Raw genomic sequence first — 19,216 nt, 5'->3', positions numbered from 1 at the left:
CTTGTAGTTCATATCTATTACATGTTTAGAAATGCACTTAATGGCTTAAAGTTAGCAAATGAACCCACAAAATGCCAAAATTTGACATGTAACATTGCACGATGCATATTGAGTGTAGAAAAAAGTTCCAAGGTTAGTCTCTGAAGCAACAGTCACTTCACCTTTAAACTTGACATGTTGTCTCTTAAAATCATGATTCTTCATCTAAGATGGTTCGGCTTCTAAGTAGGGTACGTCTATTTTTTTGGTAAAACCTTCTGGAAAATTTTATCACAACCTCTAGGGTAAATACTGACGCAATGCCAAGTTCCACGGTTTTTAGACTTTGTTTGCATTTTTTTAGAATTTCAAAACCAATAACCTCAATGTTTGGGGTCGAGTCTTGTCTGCCTGATGTTTGGAATTCATTTTTCTTGGATAAGGTCTACACATAGACTCATGAACACATATAAGATTGTTTAAGCCCTTTTGCCAACTTTTTCATGCACTTGTAGTTTAAATTTGAATTATATCAATTAAATCTAGAAAAATACACTTAATTCCTTAAATATAGTAGACAAACTCAAAAAATGATAAATTTTGACAAAGAACATTTTATGGTGTTTGATGAGTGTAGAATATTTTTAAGCTTAAACAACGAAGCAACTCTCAATTTTCTTTCAAACATAACACGTTTCCTCTCAAAACCACGATTCTTCCTGGCAGAAGGTTCGGTTTCTAAGGAATCCATCTGACAAATTTTGTCAATCTGTCTCTAGTTTTTATGATAGCCGCTAGGGATAATATAATAATATCATGTCAAGTTTCATGTTCTCTACGTTTGCATTTTTAAATTATTATTTTTCAATAAACTCATGTTTGATGTCGAGTTTCGGCAATATGATGTTTGGAATTTCTTTCATTTTCTTGGATAAGGCCTAAACATTGAATTAATAACATAAATTAACCTATTTTGTGCATTATTTAGTACATTTGCAATTCAAATTTCAATTAAGAATGTTGTTCTTTCAACATGATTCCTAGATAAAAAAAATTCATTGTAACCGACTCTCCGTTGCACTTTGGTTTTTGACTAATAATTACCATGATGAATTTCTCTTATTGCTTGGTTCCGCATTGGATTTTGGAAACTTTAGTTTAGAAAGTGGTGTCACGACCGTGGGGATCAGATGGATGGTTCAGGGAAGTCTAATGTGCGAAACTTGTGTGAAGAGGGGTGTAGAAAGGAGAAAAGGCATAGTTCAAACTAGCCTCATAGACATAAAATAGCTTTGATTTGCGTTATCCGTTGGAATGTATGTACGGAAACTTCACTTTTGGTAAATTCAAGGCTCGTCGTAGAGGGTTCATCCACCCTTTCTTTTATGTATTAAATGCCTAGAAATGCACTTAATGGTTTAAGAATAGGAACACATTTTTATCTAAAACATCCTTAATTTTTCTGACACGCAACATGTTCCATTATGTTCCTAACGCCAATTTCTGACATTTTTCTAGACCGTGTGCTAATTTTAAGAGCATAAATTGCATTTCTAGCTATTTATTGTGGATTATTCAATTTTGAACTACATGTATATAAACAATGGGTTAAAATTCAGGAAAAACACATATTAGGTACTTATATACTCCATTTTAAATTCCCTCCAGAAAAATAAGCTTTTTTTGGCCGAGTGTAACACTTGGCAAATCACCTTTTTGTCGAGTATCATTTTTTTGAGTAATTGACAAAAAACTACCCCATTTCACGTATCCATCCCACAGAACTACCACATTTTGAAAACTGACCAAAAACTCCAGATTAGTGCTAATTTCGTGACAGAAAACTACCAGATCGAGTTGAAGACCGATTTAACCATTTTAAACCCCTTTCTGACAGAGCTGGCCCACCTGTCGGGACGGCTGCCGCGCTAACGGCTAACGGCGCTCGCCTGCTCCAGGATGTCTTTCCAGTTCGTTTCCATGCTGGTAGCCACCGCCGCCATTGTTGCCGAAGCTCGTCACTACTACCGCTGCTCTTAGGCGCCGCCGCTGCTCCTCTATCTGTTGTCGTTGCTACCTGTCGCTACCGTCGTTGTCCCCGCTGCTGGCCTCTGCTGCCCGCGCCGGCGAGCCCCTGGCCTCCCTTGCGTGTTGCCGTGCAGCTCCTGCCCGCGCCCCCTGCTGGCTTGCTGCCACTGCGGCTTGCCGGCCCCGCCGCCGCAGACCGCCCGTGCCGTTCGCGTTGCCCACCGGCCTGCGTGCCTTGCCGCAGCCCCGCCGCTGCTCGGCTCCCGCCTCTGCCGCGTGAACCCTCCCTGACCCGCGCTCACGGCTCGCCCCGCCTCCTCCTCCCAGCACCGCACCGCCCCCTGCAGCCCACACACGGCCACGCCCGGCGGCCGGCCAGGCCCGCATCTACCATCGAGCAGTAGCTCGCGACACCGACATCGATGTCGCCGCGAAGGCTGCCGCCACTGCCACCATGCAGTGCGAGGCAGAGCCGACCCGGAGCTGGTTCACCCGGCGCTCATGCTGGGGTCCGACGTGGTGTAAAGCGTGCAGGCGGCCGGAGCTCCCCTGCTTCCGTCTCATGCACAAGAGGTGTTTGTTGAAATGCCAAAGAGAGGGAGGAGGGGAGGAAGAAGAAGGTTGACGTGTGGGTCCCATCTGTCATAACAGTTAACTTGATGGTCAAAATAAACAGAGTTGACTTTGATGCTGGTCCCACATGTCATAAAAAGGTTTAAAATCATAAAAACGGTCATCAACTCAACTTGGTAGTTTTTTGTCACAAAATTAGTACTAATCTGCAGTTTTCGGTCACTTTTCAAAATGTGGTAGTTCTGTGGGACGGATACGTCAAATGTGGTAGTTTTTTGTCAATTACTCTCATTTTTTTAGAGTGTTGTCGCCAGTACCGACACTTGGCATACAATATTTTTCATGTGGTGTATGCAGAGTAAATAATCACCACAAAAATTATGCAGAGTAAATAAAGCAGAGATAGTATTAGGGGTGGACTAACGAGCAGCTCGGCTCGTTAAGCTCGTACTCGTTAAGCTCGTGCTCATTAAAGCTCGGCTCGTTAAACTCGTTAAGATTAACGAGCAGAAAATCCTGCTCGGCTCGGCTCGTTTGAAGCTCGTTAAGCTCATGAGCACTCGCGGGTGCTCGTTAACAAATTATAATGTGTTATGATATACATGATGAATGTGTAGGTGTGGTTTTCAAGATGAAATATAGTGACTACAAAAAAATAAACTAGTTTGTTGCCTTATATGTCGATTAGATTGAATTGATGGATTGAGGTGGTACAAAAAGTTTGTCATGTAAGATGAAAATATGTGTTATGTTGTTGCTAATGAGCTTAACGAGCTACTCATGAAACTCATGAGCTTGTTTGTTAAGCTCGTTAAGCTTAACAAGCTGAAATCAATGATTGGCTCTGTTCATTAAGAAGCGAGCTTCGAGCTTAACGAGCCGAAGTGTCGAGCGCTCATTAAGCTCGCGAGCTACGAGCTTTTGGTCCAGCCCTAGATAGTATATATACCACAAACACAGCCAAGACACAATCGCTTGCGAAGAGGCGGGCCTTTGCGATGTGAGATCGCAATAACAAAAATGATTTGATTTACACTTCAAAAAAATGACGTAAGCAAGCTATAAACAAGTTGTGTGTAGCTGCCTGGTATCAGTTTGCAACATTCTCTTCTCTCTTTTTTCTTTGAGGAATTTGTGTTTATTTTTGTTTTTAAGGGAAAGTCGACGCGTTTTCTCTCGCTCTCTCTCTCAAAAAAAAGTTGAAACCTGCTAGTGTGGTGAAAGTCTTGATGCAGATGCTTAGAGCCTAAGACACACCCATTTAGAAAAACAGCTTACTGGACGGGAAGATAAGACAAGGATGAGAACAGCGTAGAAGAGAATGGTGACAAAATAAGGGCTCCATGGAGAGGCATCACGCTCCTGGTCACAGGAATTATATTGTTCATCCACCAATTTAACGCGTGGAAGGGTGGGTACTACGCACCTGTGTAGAAAATACTACGCAGTTGTGCAAGGGTGGGTACTGTCCACATTGGTGTTGACTCCGGTGTCCCATGTCGGCACCTGTGCTCCCCTATGAACTTGATCCCAATGCCTTAGGTAGTGGTACACAGTACACACTGGTACTCATCCATTTGTGAGATCTCGTTCGTCCTAAACCATAATCCACAGGCACAGCTGCACTAGTACCGGCATGGCTGGGTGGCTCGCTGCAGTGTCGGAGGAGAGCACCGGCCTTGACGAGTTCGCGGCTGCCCGCCCGCCGCGCAACTCTTACCGCGGCTCCATCCGGCGAGTCGCCGTCTCCGGCGGGCTGATCAGATCAGCTCTGTTCGCCCAGTACGGCAGTACCGGCTCCAGCTACTCCAGCCAGTCTGGTGCTTCGTCCTACCCGTCCAACGGTTCCGGCTTCTCCTCCGGCTCGGCGCATGCCGCTGCGGGCGCCAGGGCGCTCTGCGACCTCGAGCTCCGGGAGATCGCCCGCCGAATGGTGCACGACGGATACACACAGCACATGGTCCAGGCTTTCCACGACGCGCCTATCGAAGCCCTGGGGACGTGGTTCTCGGAGCTGGACGTGGATTGGGTTCTCCAAATCCGCGAGGGGCATGACTTGCGGCAGCTCCAAGCAGGCATGTCGGCGCCGTCGCTTCAGGACCTGGTAGAGAGGTGGGTCCGAGCTCTTGCCATAATCGTTCTCACCATGAGAGAGCTGCACGTGTCGTGGCCGTCGACGAGCCGACGCCTGCAAGCGCGCGCTTCGGCAAAGCGAGCATCGACAAGATGCTCGCCTTCGTCGACGCCGTCGTCGTCCCTGACTCTCCAAAGGGCCACGCTCCGGGGGACAAGCTGTGGGCCGTGCTGAACATGTACGTCTGCGTCTCCGACGCCTCATCTTTCAACTGGTCACGCAGCCGCAGGCGGATTTCGAAAGAAACCCAGGGCGTGATCGAGACGAGATCAACGGCTCCTTGTCCACAGAAGAGAACAAGTTGAACGGAGCCATATTCAGCACGATGGAGGAGGTCAGGACATTCATGGAGGAGGAGGACTCGTGGGCCGCCGACGTTCCACGGGGAGGAGGCGAGGTTCACAGGAACACCCGGTTCATCGTGGACTGCGTCGTGCTGATCAGGAGCGCCGTGCTGAACTACCACTTCGAGAACCTCCGTGCCCTGATACACGACACCATCGAGTATCTGAAGGATCTGCTGTGGAGGAAATCGAAACTGTGCACGGACCAAAGCCTGAGGTACCTGTTCCTGCTCAACAACTCCTGTTTCGTGACGCAGCAGCTCGAGTCATCCAAGCTCATAGCATGGGCCCAAAACCACTGGGAGCTTCCGCCGGAGAGCGAGAAGTACATTGACTGTTACTTCGAGGTGTCATGGGCTCACGTGCTGTCCTGCATATCTGAGTCGACCTCCGGGCAGCTGCTCCGCTGGAACAACGGTTCGTCGCTCGCTAGGTTCCTGTCGGCGTTTCATCGGATCTACAAGCTTCAGAAGTTCTGGAAGGTGCCAAGCCCCCAGCTCAGGCGCATGCTGCGGAAAACCATCACCGAGAGGGTTATTACGGGCTACCTCGAGTACCTGGAGGAGCATCCGGAGCTGGAGAAGCGCATCATCTTTGGAAACACCACTCCGGACGACTTGGAGGAGATGCTGGGAGAGCTGTTCGAAGGATGAGACTGCTCCACATTCCCGGGAACAAATAAAATAAGAGGCGCGAGATACCTTATCAATTGGCGGCTTTGAGAAGCGTCCTGATTTTAGTATTGTTTTTCACCTTGTATGAGATATTCTGTCTGGGAGCATCTACGCCGGGCGCCTCAAATCTCATGTCAACTCCAACGCACAACCCCAAACGAACGTCCAATTCGTCCGTTTGAGGCAGGAAAACGGACATGGCCGTAAACTCACGGTCATGCGGCTATCGGTGCGCCATCGTCTTTAGAAGTCACGTCCTACTCATCGTCGTCGTTGGTGAGGTCGACATAGGGAGGTGGCTGCCAAAGGTGTGCTGGCGGCCCCTGTCAGACCGTAGGCGCCGCCGGCGCCTGCACTACCTCCTCCCGTGGCACCTGCTCCTGCTCTAGTGACCGCGGCGGCGTGGCTGACCATGGGCCGACGCCCATCGAGTTGTCCATCTCCTGCGCTGTGCACGACCAGCTCCACCGCTAGCCCATAAGACGAGGGCTCCACACGGCGACGGGCGGCTCCTCCACGACCTCCTCCTCCTGCACCTCCTCCTTGACGTCGAGATCCAGCTCCGGGATGGCCACGTCGCTGGCCACAGAGAGGGCCAGCGCGTTCTCTAGGCCATCCCATTGCCGCTCGTCATGGGTGGCCATGGAGTGCTATGACCCGCCTCATGAGGCGGGCCTCCTCCTCCTGCACCTCCTCCTTGACTTCGAGATCCAGCTCCGGGATGGCCACGTCGCCGGCCGCAGAGAGGGCCAGCACGGTCTCCAGGCCATCCCATTGCCACTCATCATGGGTGGCCATGGAGTCCTCCATGACCCGCCTAATGAGGCGGGCTTCCTCCTCCTCGGTCATGGGCGGTGGCGGTGGCGGTGACAGGGACGGAGAAGGCATCGGCATGATGCCGCGTACACGCCAACGGCCCCTCGTTTGGGGAGGGTTGTCAGGAGGAGGAGGACGTGGGCGGTGCAGGCTAGGAGGACGACTGGCGAAAAATGATTGTCACTGCAGGTCGTGCTCGTCGCGGAGCCACGTATCACAACGGTGAATCTATGGCGTACCTAGGGTCCTCCAGCAGATCCGGTGGCAGGCGGGCGCGCCGATAGTTGATCTCCGCGCGGTAGCCGCGGCTGCTCACGGGCAGTGAAGGGATCGGCACGCGGTCGGCGGAGTGATGCCAGTTGTTTGGCAGGTGGACATCTCCCCACAGCAATGTCCTCGCCGTCTCCCAGTAACGCCAGCACACATCGACGTGGACGTACGGGCAGTCGTGATGCACGGCCGCCGGCGACGCGATCTCGAAAGCTGAGGGAGCAGGCGATGCGGGCGGCGCGGACCTGTTGGAGCGGCGTTGGCCAGAGGAGGAGCTGGCCTCGTGGTCGTGCTTCCCGTTGCCGATCCAATGCCAGCCCATGGCGCCGGCGGGGAGGTAGGCGAATAGGGTGCGACATGGTGGCTAGGGTTTTCTCGTGTCGGGGCTCGAGGAGGAAGGTCGTCCAGGAAGTGGAAGCTATGGACTGGCCCGTCCACGGCTTGCACATTAAGAAAGGATGGCGACCATCCGCCCGTGTGAATGATAGTCGGGTCCGCCGCGCGTACGCACTAATTTTGGGCGGTGGAGGTAGGTGGATGGCTTCCACGCGTCCCCGAGGCCAACGAGGGGCAACCGCGTGCCCGTCCGTTTGGCGTCCGTGTAGACACAAACCGGGCGCATGTTTGCGTCAGAAATGGGGCGGGTCGGACGCCAAATGGACATAATATGCGGATGCGGCCACACCTTGGGCTGACCATCCGTCCGTTTTGGCCCAAACGAACGAGCGCGGACAAGATGGGGGTCGCGCGTTGGACTTGCCCTCAAAACCACAAACGCCTGGCCGGACGGCCCGCTCACTAACTGGTCACAAAAATATGACCTAGACGGGCGCCCTAAACGGGCCTCATACGTTCTGGTTGACCGACACCTCTTATGTCCAGCCCAAATATGGGGCGTATATGGAGCACCCAGTCATGCGTCTGCCACATCTGTCCCAGCCCACGCTGGCCTACCCAACCCCACATATATTCCTCCCAATCTGCTCACAGGACCAAACCCTAACCACTTCACTCCACTCCTTTCTGCCACCCAAGCTTCCGTCCTGCGATCTCCGACATGGCGGGCAGCGGATCTGACTTTGGCCAGTCCATATCTGCCAATTGGGGTGTTGTCCCGTGTGGGTTGAAGGAGGCATTGGTCGTCCGCACTGCACTCCGCCACTTCGGGGAGGACAGCGCCCGATCACGGGAGGATCTGTCTGGCGCGACTCCATAACGTCAGCGCATCGGGCGCTCAGATCCTCTCAGTCTGGATCATCACGGTCCAAGGAGCCTTTAAATCTCCCCTTTCCCATTGCTGGTCCGACGGAGTTTGAGTCCCACCGGCCTGGCACCCAAGGAGAAGGAGGATACTGATGGGCTGGACAGCTCCGACGACGAGCAGATCCGGCTTGATCCCTACTGCGTCTTCGACAAGTACTTTGCGAGAAGGACGGCAATGGCGTCGGGAAGGGCAAGGGCAGCCGGGCATGATCTTCTCCATCATAGCCAAACATGCCAAATTTTGCTAGTTTGATGGCATGTTATGATCTAGTAGCCGGACGATGTGTATAATGCACCATTTATGTAGTTGCATAAGTTTGTATGAATTTGATGTATGCTAATTGAGATGTCCGACTATGACAAGGAAAATATGAGGCCTAACCGATAAGTATTTGCGCACGCACCCCAGACGCGTATGTGCGCGTTTAAGAGATCAGATTTACCAAGTCCGACTGTAGATGTTCTAACAATTGCTTAGATCTTAAACAAAGCAATATTTAACAAAAAACTACTCCTCCATCCCAAAATAAGTGTCTCAACTTTATACTAGTTCTAATACAAATTCATACTAAGTTCAAGACACTTATTTTGGGACGAAGGGAGTATCATAATTGGGTTCGATAAAGTTAGTATAAAGTTGAGTCGTCTATTTTAAAACGGAGGAAATAACTACTCTCTCCGCTCCTAAATGTAAGTCTTTTTAGAGATTCCACTATAAATTACGTACGGATGTATATAGATATATTTTAGAGTGTAGGTTCACTCATTTTGCTTTGTATGTAGTCTATAGTGGAACTCTAAAAAGACTTATATTTAGGAACGGAGGGAGTATTATTTTCAAAACGTCAATATAAATACGAGATTATGACAGCTGTGGCCCACATGTCAGGCTGACCGTTATGTTTGACCGCTCTGATAGGAGGCCCCACATGTCAGCAGTCTCTCTCTCCTCCCTCCACTCCCTCACCTCTCCGGGGCATTCTCCCACACACCTCGCCGGCGGTGTCGGGAGGTGCTTGGCACTAGGCAACGCTAAGAAGCGAGAGGACCAGGGAGAGAAAGGAGGGACGTGTGGCTTACCTCGAGCACGTGCATGAAAGTCGCAGCTTCATGAGGGACACGAGGTCGCCGCCTTGGCTGTCGGAGGCGGCGACCTGAGCATGCCGTCGTGGCGAGGTGAAAGGTGGAAGAAGAGCTCGACGTGGTGTTGTCCACTTGCTTCTTTACGACGCCGCGGTGACGGAGGAGGTAACAGAAGCCACGGGGCACGTCGGACGGCACCAGTTTGGCAGCGCAGCCGCCAGACCGAGGCGAGTTAAACGACAAGGGCGCCGAAGTTCGAGGATTCTTAGTTCAATTAAAACATCGGGAGTTAGGTGGGGGCCTGGCGAAGCTCTGTGACATGGTGGTGCGTCATGGGATGGTCTCCGGCAACGTCCAGGCCAACGGCGGCACGGGGTGGCCAGGGAGCTCAGCGAGCGCGGGGACCGGCCACGTCCAAGCCGCGTCCGGGCCACCAGCGGCGCGGTGCGTCGAGACAACCGGCCGCGTCCAAGCCACCGGAGACGCGTCGCTGGGCGAGGTGGCCAAGGAGGTCGCCGGCCCGTGCGCCATGAGGTCGGGCGGGAGTAGCAAGTGCCGCGGGCGCTGGCACTGGTGTCGGAGGGAAGCAGCGAACCTGCAGCGCGCGGTGCGGACCGTAGCCGTGGACCTTGTCCGGGCACGTCAGGAGGAAGGAGAAGCTATTCTTTTTGAACATGTAGCATTTTTTCAGTAGAACTGATAGGTGGGTCCCACATGTCATAACCCCTTAGGTCCCGGTCAAATATAACAAAGTTAACCACATCACTTCTGTTGGTGGGTCCCATCTGTCATAAACACGTTTAAGGGTCAGTTCTTTTGGATGGCTTAGAGCATGTCTAATAGAGCCCTCAAAGTGGTCAAACCCTCAAAATAACTGTCAGTTTGAGGGTTGAGCAAAAAAAAAAGACGCAGATCAGTACCCTCAAATCCCTAAACCCTCAAAAAAAATTCCAGACCGAACCCTCAAGTTCGAGGCCAACCTGCACTAGTGAGGGTTTGGGGCAAGTTGAAGGTCCAACCCTCACTTGGTCAACTCTGTGCGCGGGAGGGAAAATTCCCAAGCCTCCTCTCCCCGCCGCCGACTTCATCCGCGCCGCCACCGTCCGTTCTTGTCGCCGCCGCCGGCCATGTAGCCCCTCTAGCCCCCGACCACACCCTCCGCCGCTCCTTCGCCGCCGGCTTCATCCGCGCCCGCGCCCGTGCCCGCCCCCGCCCCACGCCTCCCGCCTCCGGCCACCTCGATCGACGCTGCCGTGGCGGAGATGGTGGCGGCCACCCACATCGGCCAAAAACGGAGGCGGGCGGGAACCCACGTCGTGCCAAGCAAGCCGCCCGTGCCTGCCCCCGCGGCGAAGGCGGCGAAACCGGCGGGGAAGGCGGCGAAGCCCGCCAAGTCGGCAACCTCCACCACGGCTGCTCCCAAGCGCAAGGAGAAGCAGCTTGCAAGCCGCAAGCGGGGGGCAGAACATACCGCGGCACCGCCATCACCGAGCACAGCCGCTCCAACGCCGCCAACCGCGACCGACGTGTTCGATGAAATGTCTGCACCAACCGTGTCATATAGGGCCTTGCTCGATGAAGGTGAACATTGGGTCTCCTCCACTTGCTTCCTTCGACTTCCATGTTGGAAGGAGTACAAGGAGAACATCGCGGACAGGAAGAGGCTACTGCGTGGTGCTGGTGGTGGTGCGTCGTCTACTCTCCGAGGTGAGTCTCCGATGAGTGGTGGAGGCGATGGAGGTGTGGATAACTTCACCGGTGCTTGAAGTTGTTCGTACATTTTATGTTTTGCAAATGATGTCTCCGATGACTATGCAATGATGATCATTTGCACATTGTATGTTTTGCTATGATGTCCATGGGATTTACTATGTGATGATGATGATTTGCAAGTTTGTTTCATGTATGTGATCATGATCATTTGCAAATTTGAGAGTGATTTATGTTGTTGTCCTGTTTTGAAGATTTGAAGGCCGGGGCGCAGATCATGCCCTCAAACCAACCCTCAAAACAGAATATGATCATGATCTGCGCCAGGGATTTTCGGCTTTCAAAACGTCATTTTCTCAGCCCTCAAACTGGTTTTGAAGGTTGAGTTTTTGAGGGCTCTCTTAGACATGCTCTTAAAAATAAGTTATCTCTTCCAAGCTTAAAATATAAGTTGACCCTAAATTTGATGAGTGTCAAAAAACGTCTTACATTATGGGACGGATGGAGTAGTATAGAAGCTCCAATAAATGAAAGAGGCAACTTATGAAAAATGCTGGGAAACATGCGGCTTATTTTTTAAGCTGCCAAAAGAACGAAACATAAATTGTCTGAAACAACCATTAACCTAAAATGGTAGTTTCTTTATCAAAAAATAGTTTCACCTGGTACATTGTTGTTGACGTTTTGGAAGTGGTAGTCCTGTGGAATCAAAACCCCAATTATGATTGTTTTTCTCAATACTCATCCTAAACTGATGGGGTAGAGGAACCTAGGTCCTAGGGCCGCGCAACCTGCAACTCTACACTAACTGGTCCTGATCATTGCGCTCCTACCAACTCGGTCAATCTGAAATGAGAACTGTAACCATTGTTCCTGGTTTCTTCGATAGTCATGTGGATGTTCTGATCTTCGATCCAAACGGACACGCACGGATCAAATGCGTCAGAGTTAACCTTAGACATGCATGCCCCAAACACCGAGAAGGGTACAGTCGAGCCGCACTCAGACCATGGTGCATCAAGAACCATTTTCTGGTTTTCTCAAAGAAAAAAAAAGAATCCCTTTCTGGTTGACATCAAATCTTCATTGCCTCAACCTTACTCAAGATGGTTTCTAAGATCAGGCTGAACTTACAAATTACCAGTTCGCTATTCGCACAAAGCAAATACAACATGCAGACAATAAATCGATCCATTAATCAGCAAGAACCACGCCTTGACGGTGCAATTCTCATCCCTCCAACGGAGAGGCGAACATTCTTGATTCTTGAAGAACACCGGCACTGGCGGAGGGTCAGCGGTACACATGGGAACAGAAGAATCCACATCGTTCCTGGACTAGACGCTTTCATTCTGCGCATGAAACCATGCTAGCCCCGGCTGGGCGCACCGTCTTGATTCGGGGATGGGCACGATTGGCCCCAGAAATATGCGCCATAAATCAAGTATTATCGTGACGAGCATCGCTGCGCCCAGAGCGTCGACGGCTACCCTGGAAAGGGCCCACTTCTCTGCTTTTTCGTCGATCCTGAATGCCAAATAAGAGTTGCACAGAGTTGAATATGGATAATGAGATTGACAACTACTCCCTCCGTCCGAAAATACTTGTCCTAGAAATGAATAAAATGAATGTATCTATAACTAAAATTAAGTCTAGATACAACCATTTCTAGGACAAGTATTTCTGGACGGAGGGAGTAGTAGGAAAGAGAAAACAGTGAGAGGCCTATCCACCCAGCTGCGATGATGTGAGCGAAAGTAAGTTGTTGGAATTTAGAACTATGCTTATTATTTTGGGTATTCAAGCTAGCGATGTTTAAGATAGCCAGCTCGAGAAAAGTAAATGTTTTCTGCAAGCATTGACTGAGTTCAGAACCAGATATTGCTGTTTAAGAATGAGCTTGATAGATGAAGTCATAGCAGATGGAGGAGCAAAGGAGAATATTCTCCCTGTGCATAGCTGATAGATCAACAATATGAAATAGAGCAAAGATGACATTATCGATGAAACCAGTTGTACACGTCTAAATTCAGACAACTTTTACCTTGAGAACATCGGAAAGCTGACGAGGAAGTATATTGCATAAAACAATGATCCAACTTTGTACATTATGTCCCGATCGACGAATTCGTAATATGGAAACTGCAAGGTCAATTTCAACATCAGGAATGTAGTATCTTGGGGAGCAGAAAGGGAAGACTTCATTCACAAATAAAAAAAAGGATGCAGAAGCGGAAAGATCTTAGTATAATAAGCAAAGAAACATTTAGCTTTCTGGATAGCATCACTGAAAAGTGAAAACAACATCAATTGTATGTACATCACAAATAATGACATACTGTGGCTGTGTATAACATAACTTCATAATACAGTGTTATGTGCCACAAAATAGTTGCAGCATGGGGGTAGAATGTTTTGCCTTTTTATTTTTTCCAAAAGTACCTTACGAAATTCTGATGCATGGAAAATAAACAAGACTGACAGAAAAACCTCTGCTTACACCAAAAATGTAAACACTACAGCATTAAATTCGTGAGACATAAGGTAAATGAATCTTAGTCAAATACGGAGTAGATGATAAAATTTACATTAGGAACTAAGGATTTCTCCAAGTCAAGCAACCAAAATATGAAGCAGTAATTTCCTCAAAATGTTAAGTGACAATAACCAGGCGCTGTTTTAAATATTATTTACATATGACATCTGTTTTGTATGTAAAGTATAAGTATTTGATTATATTTACCTAATTGTTATTTTGTTCTTCCGAGTGCACCAGAGAATTGATTGCAGGCTCACAATGCCCGCACAATGAACAGTAGAACGTGTGTCGAAAGCATTGTACAAGCTACTAGTGATTTATATGTTAATGGACAATACAAATTTGATATAACCTACTCCCTCCGATCCAAAATAAGTCTCCCAGTTTTGAACTAAGGTCAACCTTAGTTCAAAACTGCGACACTTATTATGGATCGGACGGAGTAGTAGTTAGCAAAAAGATTAAGAGATATCAAGGATTGCCTAGAAGTTCTTATCCACAATTGCCCATAACTAGAGATTCAAAACAGGCATTGGCTGCATGTTCTCTGGTATCTACCTAGTCCAGCAGGATACATTGTTAGAATAGATGGGTTCTGTGCAATTGAGCCACATGAGAAACACATACAAAAAGTAATAACAGATTGGATTCAATCAAAATAGTTTGTACTCTAGAACTAAGGCACAAAATATTGATGATTGCCACTGTAAGCAAGCAGATGAAAGTTAAATATTAGTAGATTGGGGAGAAAAAATCTCATAGTATTCATAGCACCCTATCCATGAAGAAATATATGCGGGAACATACATTTGCAATGGCTAGGGTCTCCAAGTATGCAATGAAGTATGAGAGTGCTAAAATCCATGCCGCTTCAAACAACCACCGAATAGACTGTGGCAGGTGAGCTGTAGAGTGACGTAATCTACGAAGTGTCATATTCGATGCCATGTGATAAAACAAGAAGCAGGCATGAGTTAGGAGAAATGTTGTATGGGGTACCTGAAACATGAAAAAAGAAAATCATTAAGCATTGCAAACAAATAAGTAGAATTAGTGTAGCACATTTGAATAACTAGTTACTATCCCACAGATGAACTACAAACAGAATTGCAACAGATATGTATCTGGTTTGTGTCAATAATGTACACAACGGGACGGAAACTATGTAGCAACCAAACAAAGTTTTAAATTAAAATTAAAAAAATAAATATAAAATCTGAATTGATGAATGATACCGTCAGTGTATGGTACTCAACTAATATGCACAAACATCAACCGGAAAATACACAGGAGCTCTCGGGTGCTCCACACCCCTATACGAAAAATATTCGTAAAAAAATCCCAGAAAATCAAAAAAAACTAAATTTTCGGGATGTCAAACCTGGTCCCCCAATCTACTTCCGTGCGAAATTTCGTGAAAAAATACCCAAAAACGCACCCGTGGCGTAGGAATTACTGCCCGGAAAAAAATGTACACAAACAGTGTTTTGCTATACATAGGAAATTTTTGTCTTTTTTACCGCGAATACGTTTCCTGGTATTTTTTTCACCAAACCTCATAAGGGAGTACATCGGTAACACACGTTTGATATTCCAAAACCCCAGATTTTTTTTCAAATTTCTCGGTATTTTTTTTCCTGGTATTGTACATATAGGGGTGCGGAGCACCCGAGAGCTCTAAATCCTCGTCCAACATCAACCCTGCTATTAACCCCTAATTTGCAGAAGAGAATTGATGGAAGGGAATATATGAAGTGGGAATAAAGCAATGAAATGAGACAATTTCCTAGTTTCCTTAGCATTGAGCCATTGATTGACTTTATAAGTTTAGTATTCCACAAAAAGATTTTATAAGTTTAGTAAGTAAAAAGGACATGTGTAGCACTCGGTGAAATTTCTCCACCCATCCATCCCTTGTGTGAAGATCTTACATTATTCATCCTCCATGAAGGAAAAGTATAGGATGCGCCAAGAACTGTGAAAAAGTAATGTGTCCAAAAGTAGTTGCCGACATAACTGAAAATTATAATCCAAACATTAGCCTGCAATTGAAAGATGTATCGTGGATTTAGCAAACAGTTCCAAAGAGATAATATGAGAAAATGCATTACCAAATAAAACTAAGCCCATAGACAATGAGAAGTAATACTCATTATACCTTTATTAGTAGTTTAGCAACAAAGCAAGTACTGTCATAACTGAAGAATATATATCACTAGTGTTTGTTCAGACAGGGTAATTTGCTGAGTTTATACTACAAAAGCTTTCATGTGCGTACAAAAGCTTTCATGAGTGTCACTTGACAAAAATATGGTAAACATTTGATACATCAACTGTTATAAAACCACTTCTAAATTTCTGCGGGTCCAAGTTATATCTGAGTAAGGTATAATTGTGGTGAAAAATATAATCCTGAATCAAATCCATATATCAGAATCATACTACATACAACTGTGGGATTTTCCAGGACTGTGTCCATTTCTGGAACTCAAATTGGCTTACAAAAGATCCACACTGAAAATACATACCTTGACCCAGTAACGATCTTTTAAACTTCTAATACTATCTGCCTGAAATGAAAAAAAAATGAAGTTAACTTTCAAATATATGACACCAGTATACAAGAGTAACATAATAATTAATAAGCTCGTAATTTTATCCTTTATGGGCCAAATTAAAAAAGATGTAGTTTAGGATCGAAAATAGGAAGACAAATCAAAAGGGAAAAGATGCAATGCAAAACTGAAGCTCAAATAAGAGAGCTGCAAGAGAGAGGAGCCCATCCTTATGGAGAGAAGCTGACTTGCTGAGGCAACCCTCTCCTCCCATCCCTGCTCTTTCAGTTCTTTCCCCACTTTTATAGTTTTTGTCATGTGTTCGTTCAGCATTTAATATTTGCATACACGCCCTTACTCTCGTTATTAATTTTTTATTTACTGCAGCACTGATGGATTCCTTTGTGTAGGCCAGAGAAACTGCTGCTATGGTTGGAAACATGAATTGCCCGCTGATCCAAAACACCAGAGTGCTAGTAGATTCTCAACATAAAATGTTTTCTCAACTCTGGTTGTCATCTTAATTGCAACGAAATGTTAATGTCTATGTTTATATGCATATAATGTTTCTCAATTCTCACTTAACGGCAGACACCTGAATTTAGTGAAACAGTAATACTGCTGCGCAAATACTGCCCTTTTTGCTACGAAGAGTAGTCATGAGCATTGAGCACCCTCTGAAGACTGAATATCACATTGAACAGATCTTCCGAACTTGATCTGACGAGAGAGTAGGAAGAGCATGCCAAATTACCTTTCCTACGAAGAGCAGAGGGATGACAAAAGCAGGCACGGTTGACACCAATCCAAGAACTAAATATTCCAGCTCCGTGAAACTCTGCACATCGCAACAAAAAATACAAGAATGATTAAGAGGAAGAAAAATGTAAATCCAATCGGCACAAAACATATTGCCAAGATCAAATCTTTCTCTTAGAATCCCATATTCCTTTTAGGATCCACCAAAATGCTCCCAAGATGAGATAGACCCACCAACAGGTGACGGCGGCTAGTACTAGTACCTCGTAGAGCTTGAAGGGGACGACGACGCCGAGGCAGAGCGTGAGCCAGAAGGGCGTGTATAGCAGGAAGAACTTCTCCCCCCACCTCTTGCTCCCGTCAGCCGCCAGCCATGAGTTCTTTCCGGCCGCGCCACCTCCACCCCGCTTCGCCGCCACCTGCCGCCGGACAGCTGCAAGGGCAGACGGCTCCTCCAGTTAGGTGGGGAGACACGTGGAAGGACACCATTGGGCGCGGCAGGCGCGGGGCTCACCTGCCATCGCTCGATCCCGCTGTCAGCAGCCCCTCCTCCTCTCAGTCGCCAGTGTTGTCCCTGCTTGCGGTTCAGCGGAGGAAATTCAGTTCGGGGTAGTGTGTGTGCCCTCGACTGATGCCCCGACCAAGGGAATTTGCACACGATTGCTACAACATATGATCAACAAAATTAGATCTGAGCACAATAGCTACAAGATACTCCCTCGGTCCCAAAATAAGCGTCTTAACTTTAGTACAACTTTGTGCTAAAGTTAGTACAGAGTACTCGTTTTGGGACGGAGGGAGTATGAAAGAGAAACATCTACTGTGCTCATTCTTACCACTTAAACAACATAATCAGAAGAGAATAGAGGAATACAAATCAATAGCAATGGCAATCTTCATGCATTTGAGGTATAAAGAAAAATATGGAACGAATTAGGCTCTCTGTACAGAAGATAAAGCAGTTCACAAAACAAAATACTCGTAATCTAATTAGCCATAAAAAGCTCTCTGTACAAGATAAAACAATTCACAAGCTAGGGTTCGTCAGGACAAGACGGACGAGGGACGAGGCAGGAAGAATGGGGGGAGGGGGTTAGGGGAAGGAAGGGAGGAGGGAGAAGGAGGTGAAGGAGGGGATGAGGAGGGCGGACGGGGAGGGGGAATAAGGGTGGAGGTGCTACCTTTCACGGCGGGGACGCCGTGCTACCTCTGGCGGCGGCGAGGTCGAGCAGCAGGGGAGGAGCAGGGGCGAGATAGACCGGAAGATCTTGGGCGGCGAGATCGGGTCGTGGGCCGCGGTTTTTTTTTTAAAAAACTCGCGGGGGATTTGCTGGGGTTTTCCAACGGCAAGTTTTAGAGCATGGTTAGTGAGTTGATGGCTATAAGGAATCGTCATATGTCATATATAGTCATTATCTATATGCACTCATATAATCTCCATCTCTCTTCCAATCTAGAACTACCTGGCATACGTCCTCGCTCGCGGGGCGCTCACCCCGGCCCGTCCTGCCGAAGGCCTCATGCACGGCGGACACCTTGGCCATCGAGGTTGCGGGGGCGCCATCGAGGCTAAGTAAAAGCCTCCTGAGGTCGGCGGCGGCGGTGGCGGCGGCCTTCCTTGGAGGTGTACGCCTCCTGGACTGCCCGGTAGTGCGCTCTCGCAAAGGAGCGCGACAACGGTGCCGACGGCGTGGTGTAGCGGGCCACGCAACAGTCCAACATGTAAACCCCCAACCCGGCCCTAGCTGCAATCTTGGCATCTCCTTTCCGGCATCGCCTTCACGGAGAACTTTGTCTTTCATGTGTGACGCCTTCATATCCATTTGGTTGTTTGCCACGTTTCCCCCTATGCTTGCCCCCTAGCCATCGTCGACCTTGAAGCAACAGCACGAGTGGTTGCTGGATTCCGTCCCCATGGTCATCGGAGGAGCCGTGCCGCCAGTGACCAGCAGTCTGGGCCGGAATGTCGTCCATGGAGGCATGGAGACTCCAGGGAACTAGACAGGGACGTGACATGGATTGGATTGTGCCACGGCGGCAGTAGTACGGCGAGGGGATTTGACCCCAGTGAATCACGGCACCACGGTTGTAGGCCCAACGTACCTACTTCGCCTAGCCCATCGACTTTGACCCAGCAAGACCCAGCCACGCTGCCCCTACCATGGTTGTCGAAATCACTATGGGTCCATGCTCCAGGAGCATGTGATCCTGTAGTTGCCTCGCTGCCCATGGTCAAGTGCTTGTGAAGGAGATGACCAATGACGTGTCACAAAAGTCCCTTGGTTAAGTCAATTTATCATGGTGCCATATTCTTTTGTAATTTTATTGTTGCTGATTTTACTATTCAAGTGTGCTTCTTCATGTTTCCAGGGTGCTGGAGATCAAGAAATCCTTCCGCGGTGTTGTCAACATGTTGCATGACAAGTCCAGCAAAGGGGCATGCTTGCTCCTAGTGTGGTGTGCTCTGCAACAATGTCGCCTTCGCCATT

General features: G+C 48.2%; 3 protein-coding genes across 3 annotated transcripts; 2 read left to right on the top strand and 1 right to left on the bottom strand.

Moving 5' to 3' along the window:
- The first annotated feature begins 4,216 nt into the window (after positions 1-4,216).
- On the top strand, positions 4,217-4,888 carry LOC123134771 (uncharacterized). Its single transcript, XM_044553948.1, has one exon. It carries the CDS (start codon positions 4,217-4,219, stop codon positions 4,886-4,888), a length of 672 nt encoding a protein of 223 aa, XP_044409883.1.
- Positions 4,889-5,032: 144 nt separating this feature from the next.
- LOC123134770 (exocyst complex component EXO70A1-like) lies at positions 5,033-5,815 on the top strand. Its single transcript, XM_044553947.1, has one exon. It carries the CDS (start codon positions 5,040-5,042, stop codon positions 5,709-5,711), a length of 672 nt encoding a protein of 223 aa, XP_044409882.1. The 5' UTR covers positions 5,033-5,039; the 3' UTR covers positions 5,712-5,815.
- A 6,134-nt stretch (positions 5,816-11,949) lies between these two features.
- LOC123134769 (cycloeucalenol cycloisomerase) lies at positions 11,950-18,024 on the bottom strand. Its single transcript, XM_044553946.1, has 9 exons — positions 17,909-18,024; positions 17,242-17,390; positions 16,991-17,160; positions 16,723-16,806; positions 15,942-15,983; positions 15,345-15,455; positions 14,221-14,412; positions 12,919-13,016; positions 11,950-12,401 (listed from the first exon to the last, which is right to left on the bottom strand). The coding sequence occupies exons 2-9, from the start codon at positions 17,246-17,248 to the stop codon at positions 12,212-12,214; spliced, it is 894 nt and encodes a 297-aa protein (XP_044409881.1). The 5' UTR covers positions 17,249-17,390; positions 17,909-18,024; the 3' UTR covers positions 11,950-12,211.
- Positions 18,025-19,216: the final 1,192 nt, after the last annotated feature.

This window comes from Triticum aestivum, chromosome 6B (genome assembly GCF_018294505.1).
Source record: "Triticum aestivum cultivar Chinese Spring chromosome 6B, IWGSC CS RefSeq v2.1, whole genome shotgun sequence".
NCBI lineage: Eukaryota > Viridiplantae > Streptophyta > Magnoliopsida > Poales > Poaceae > Triticum > Triticum aestivum.
This window is presented reverse-complemented; position numbering and strand designations above follow the sequence as displayed.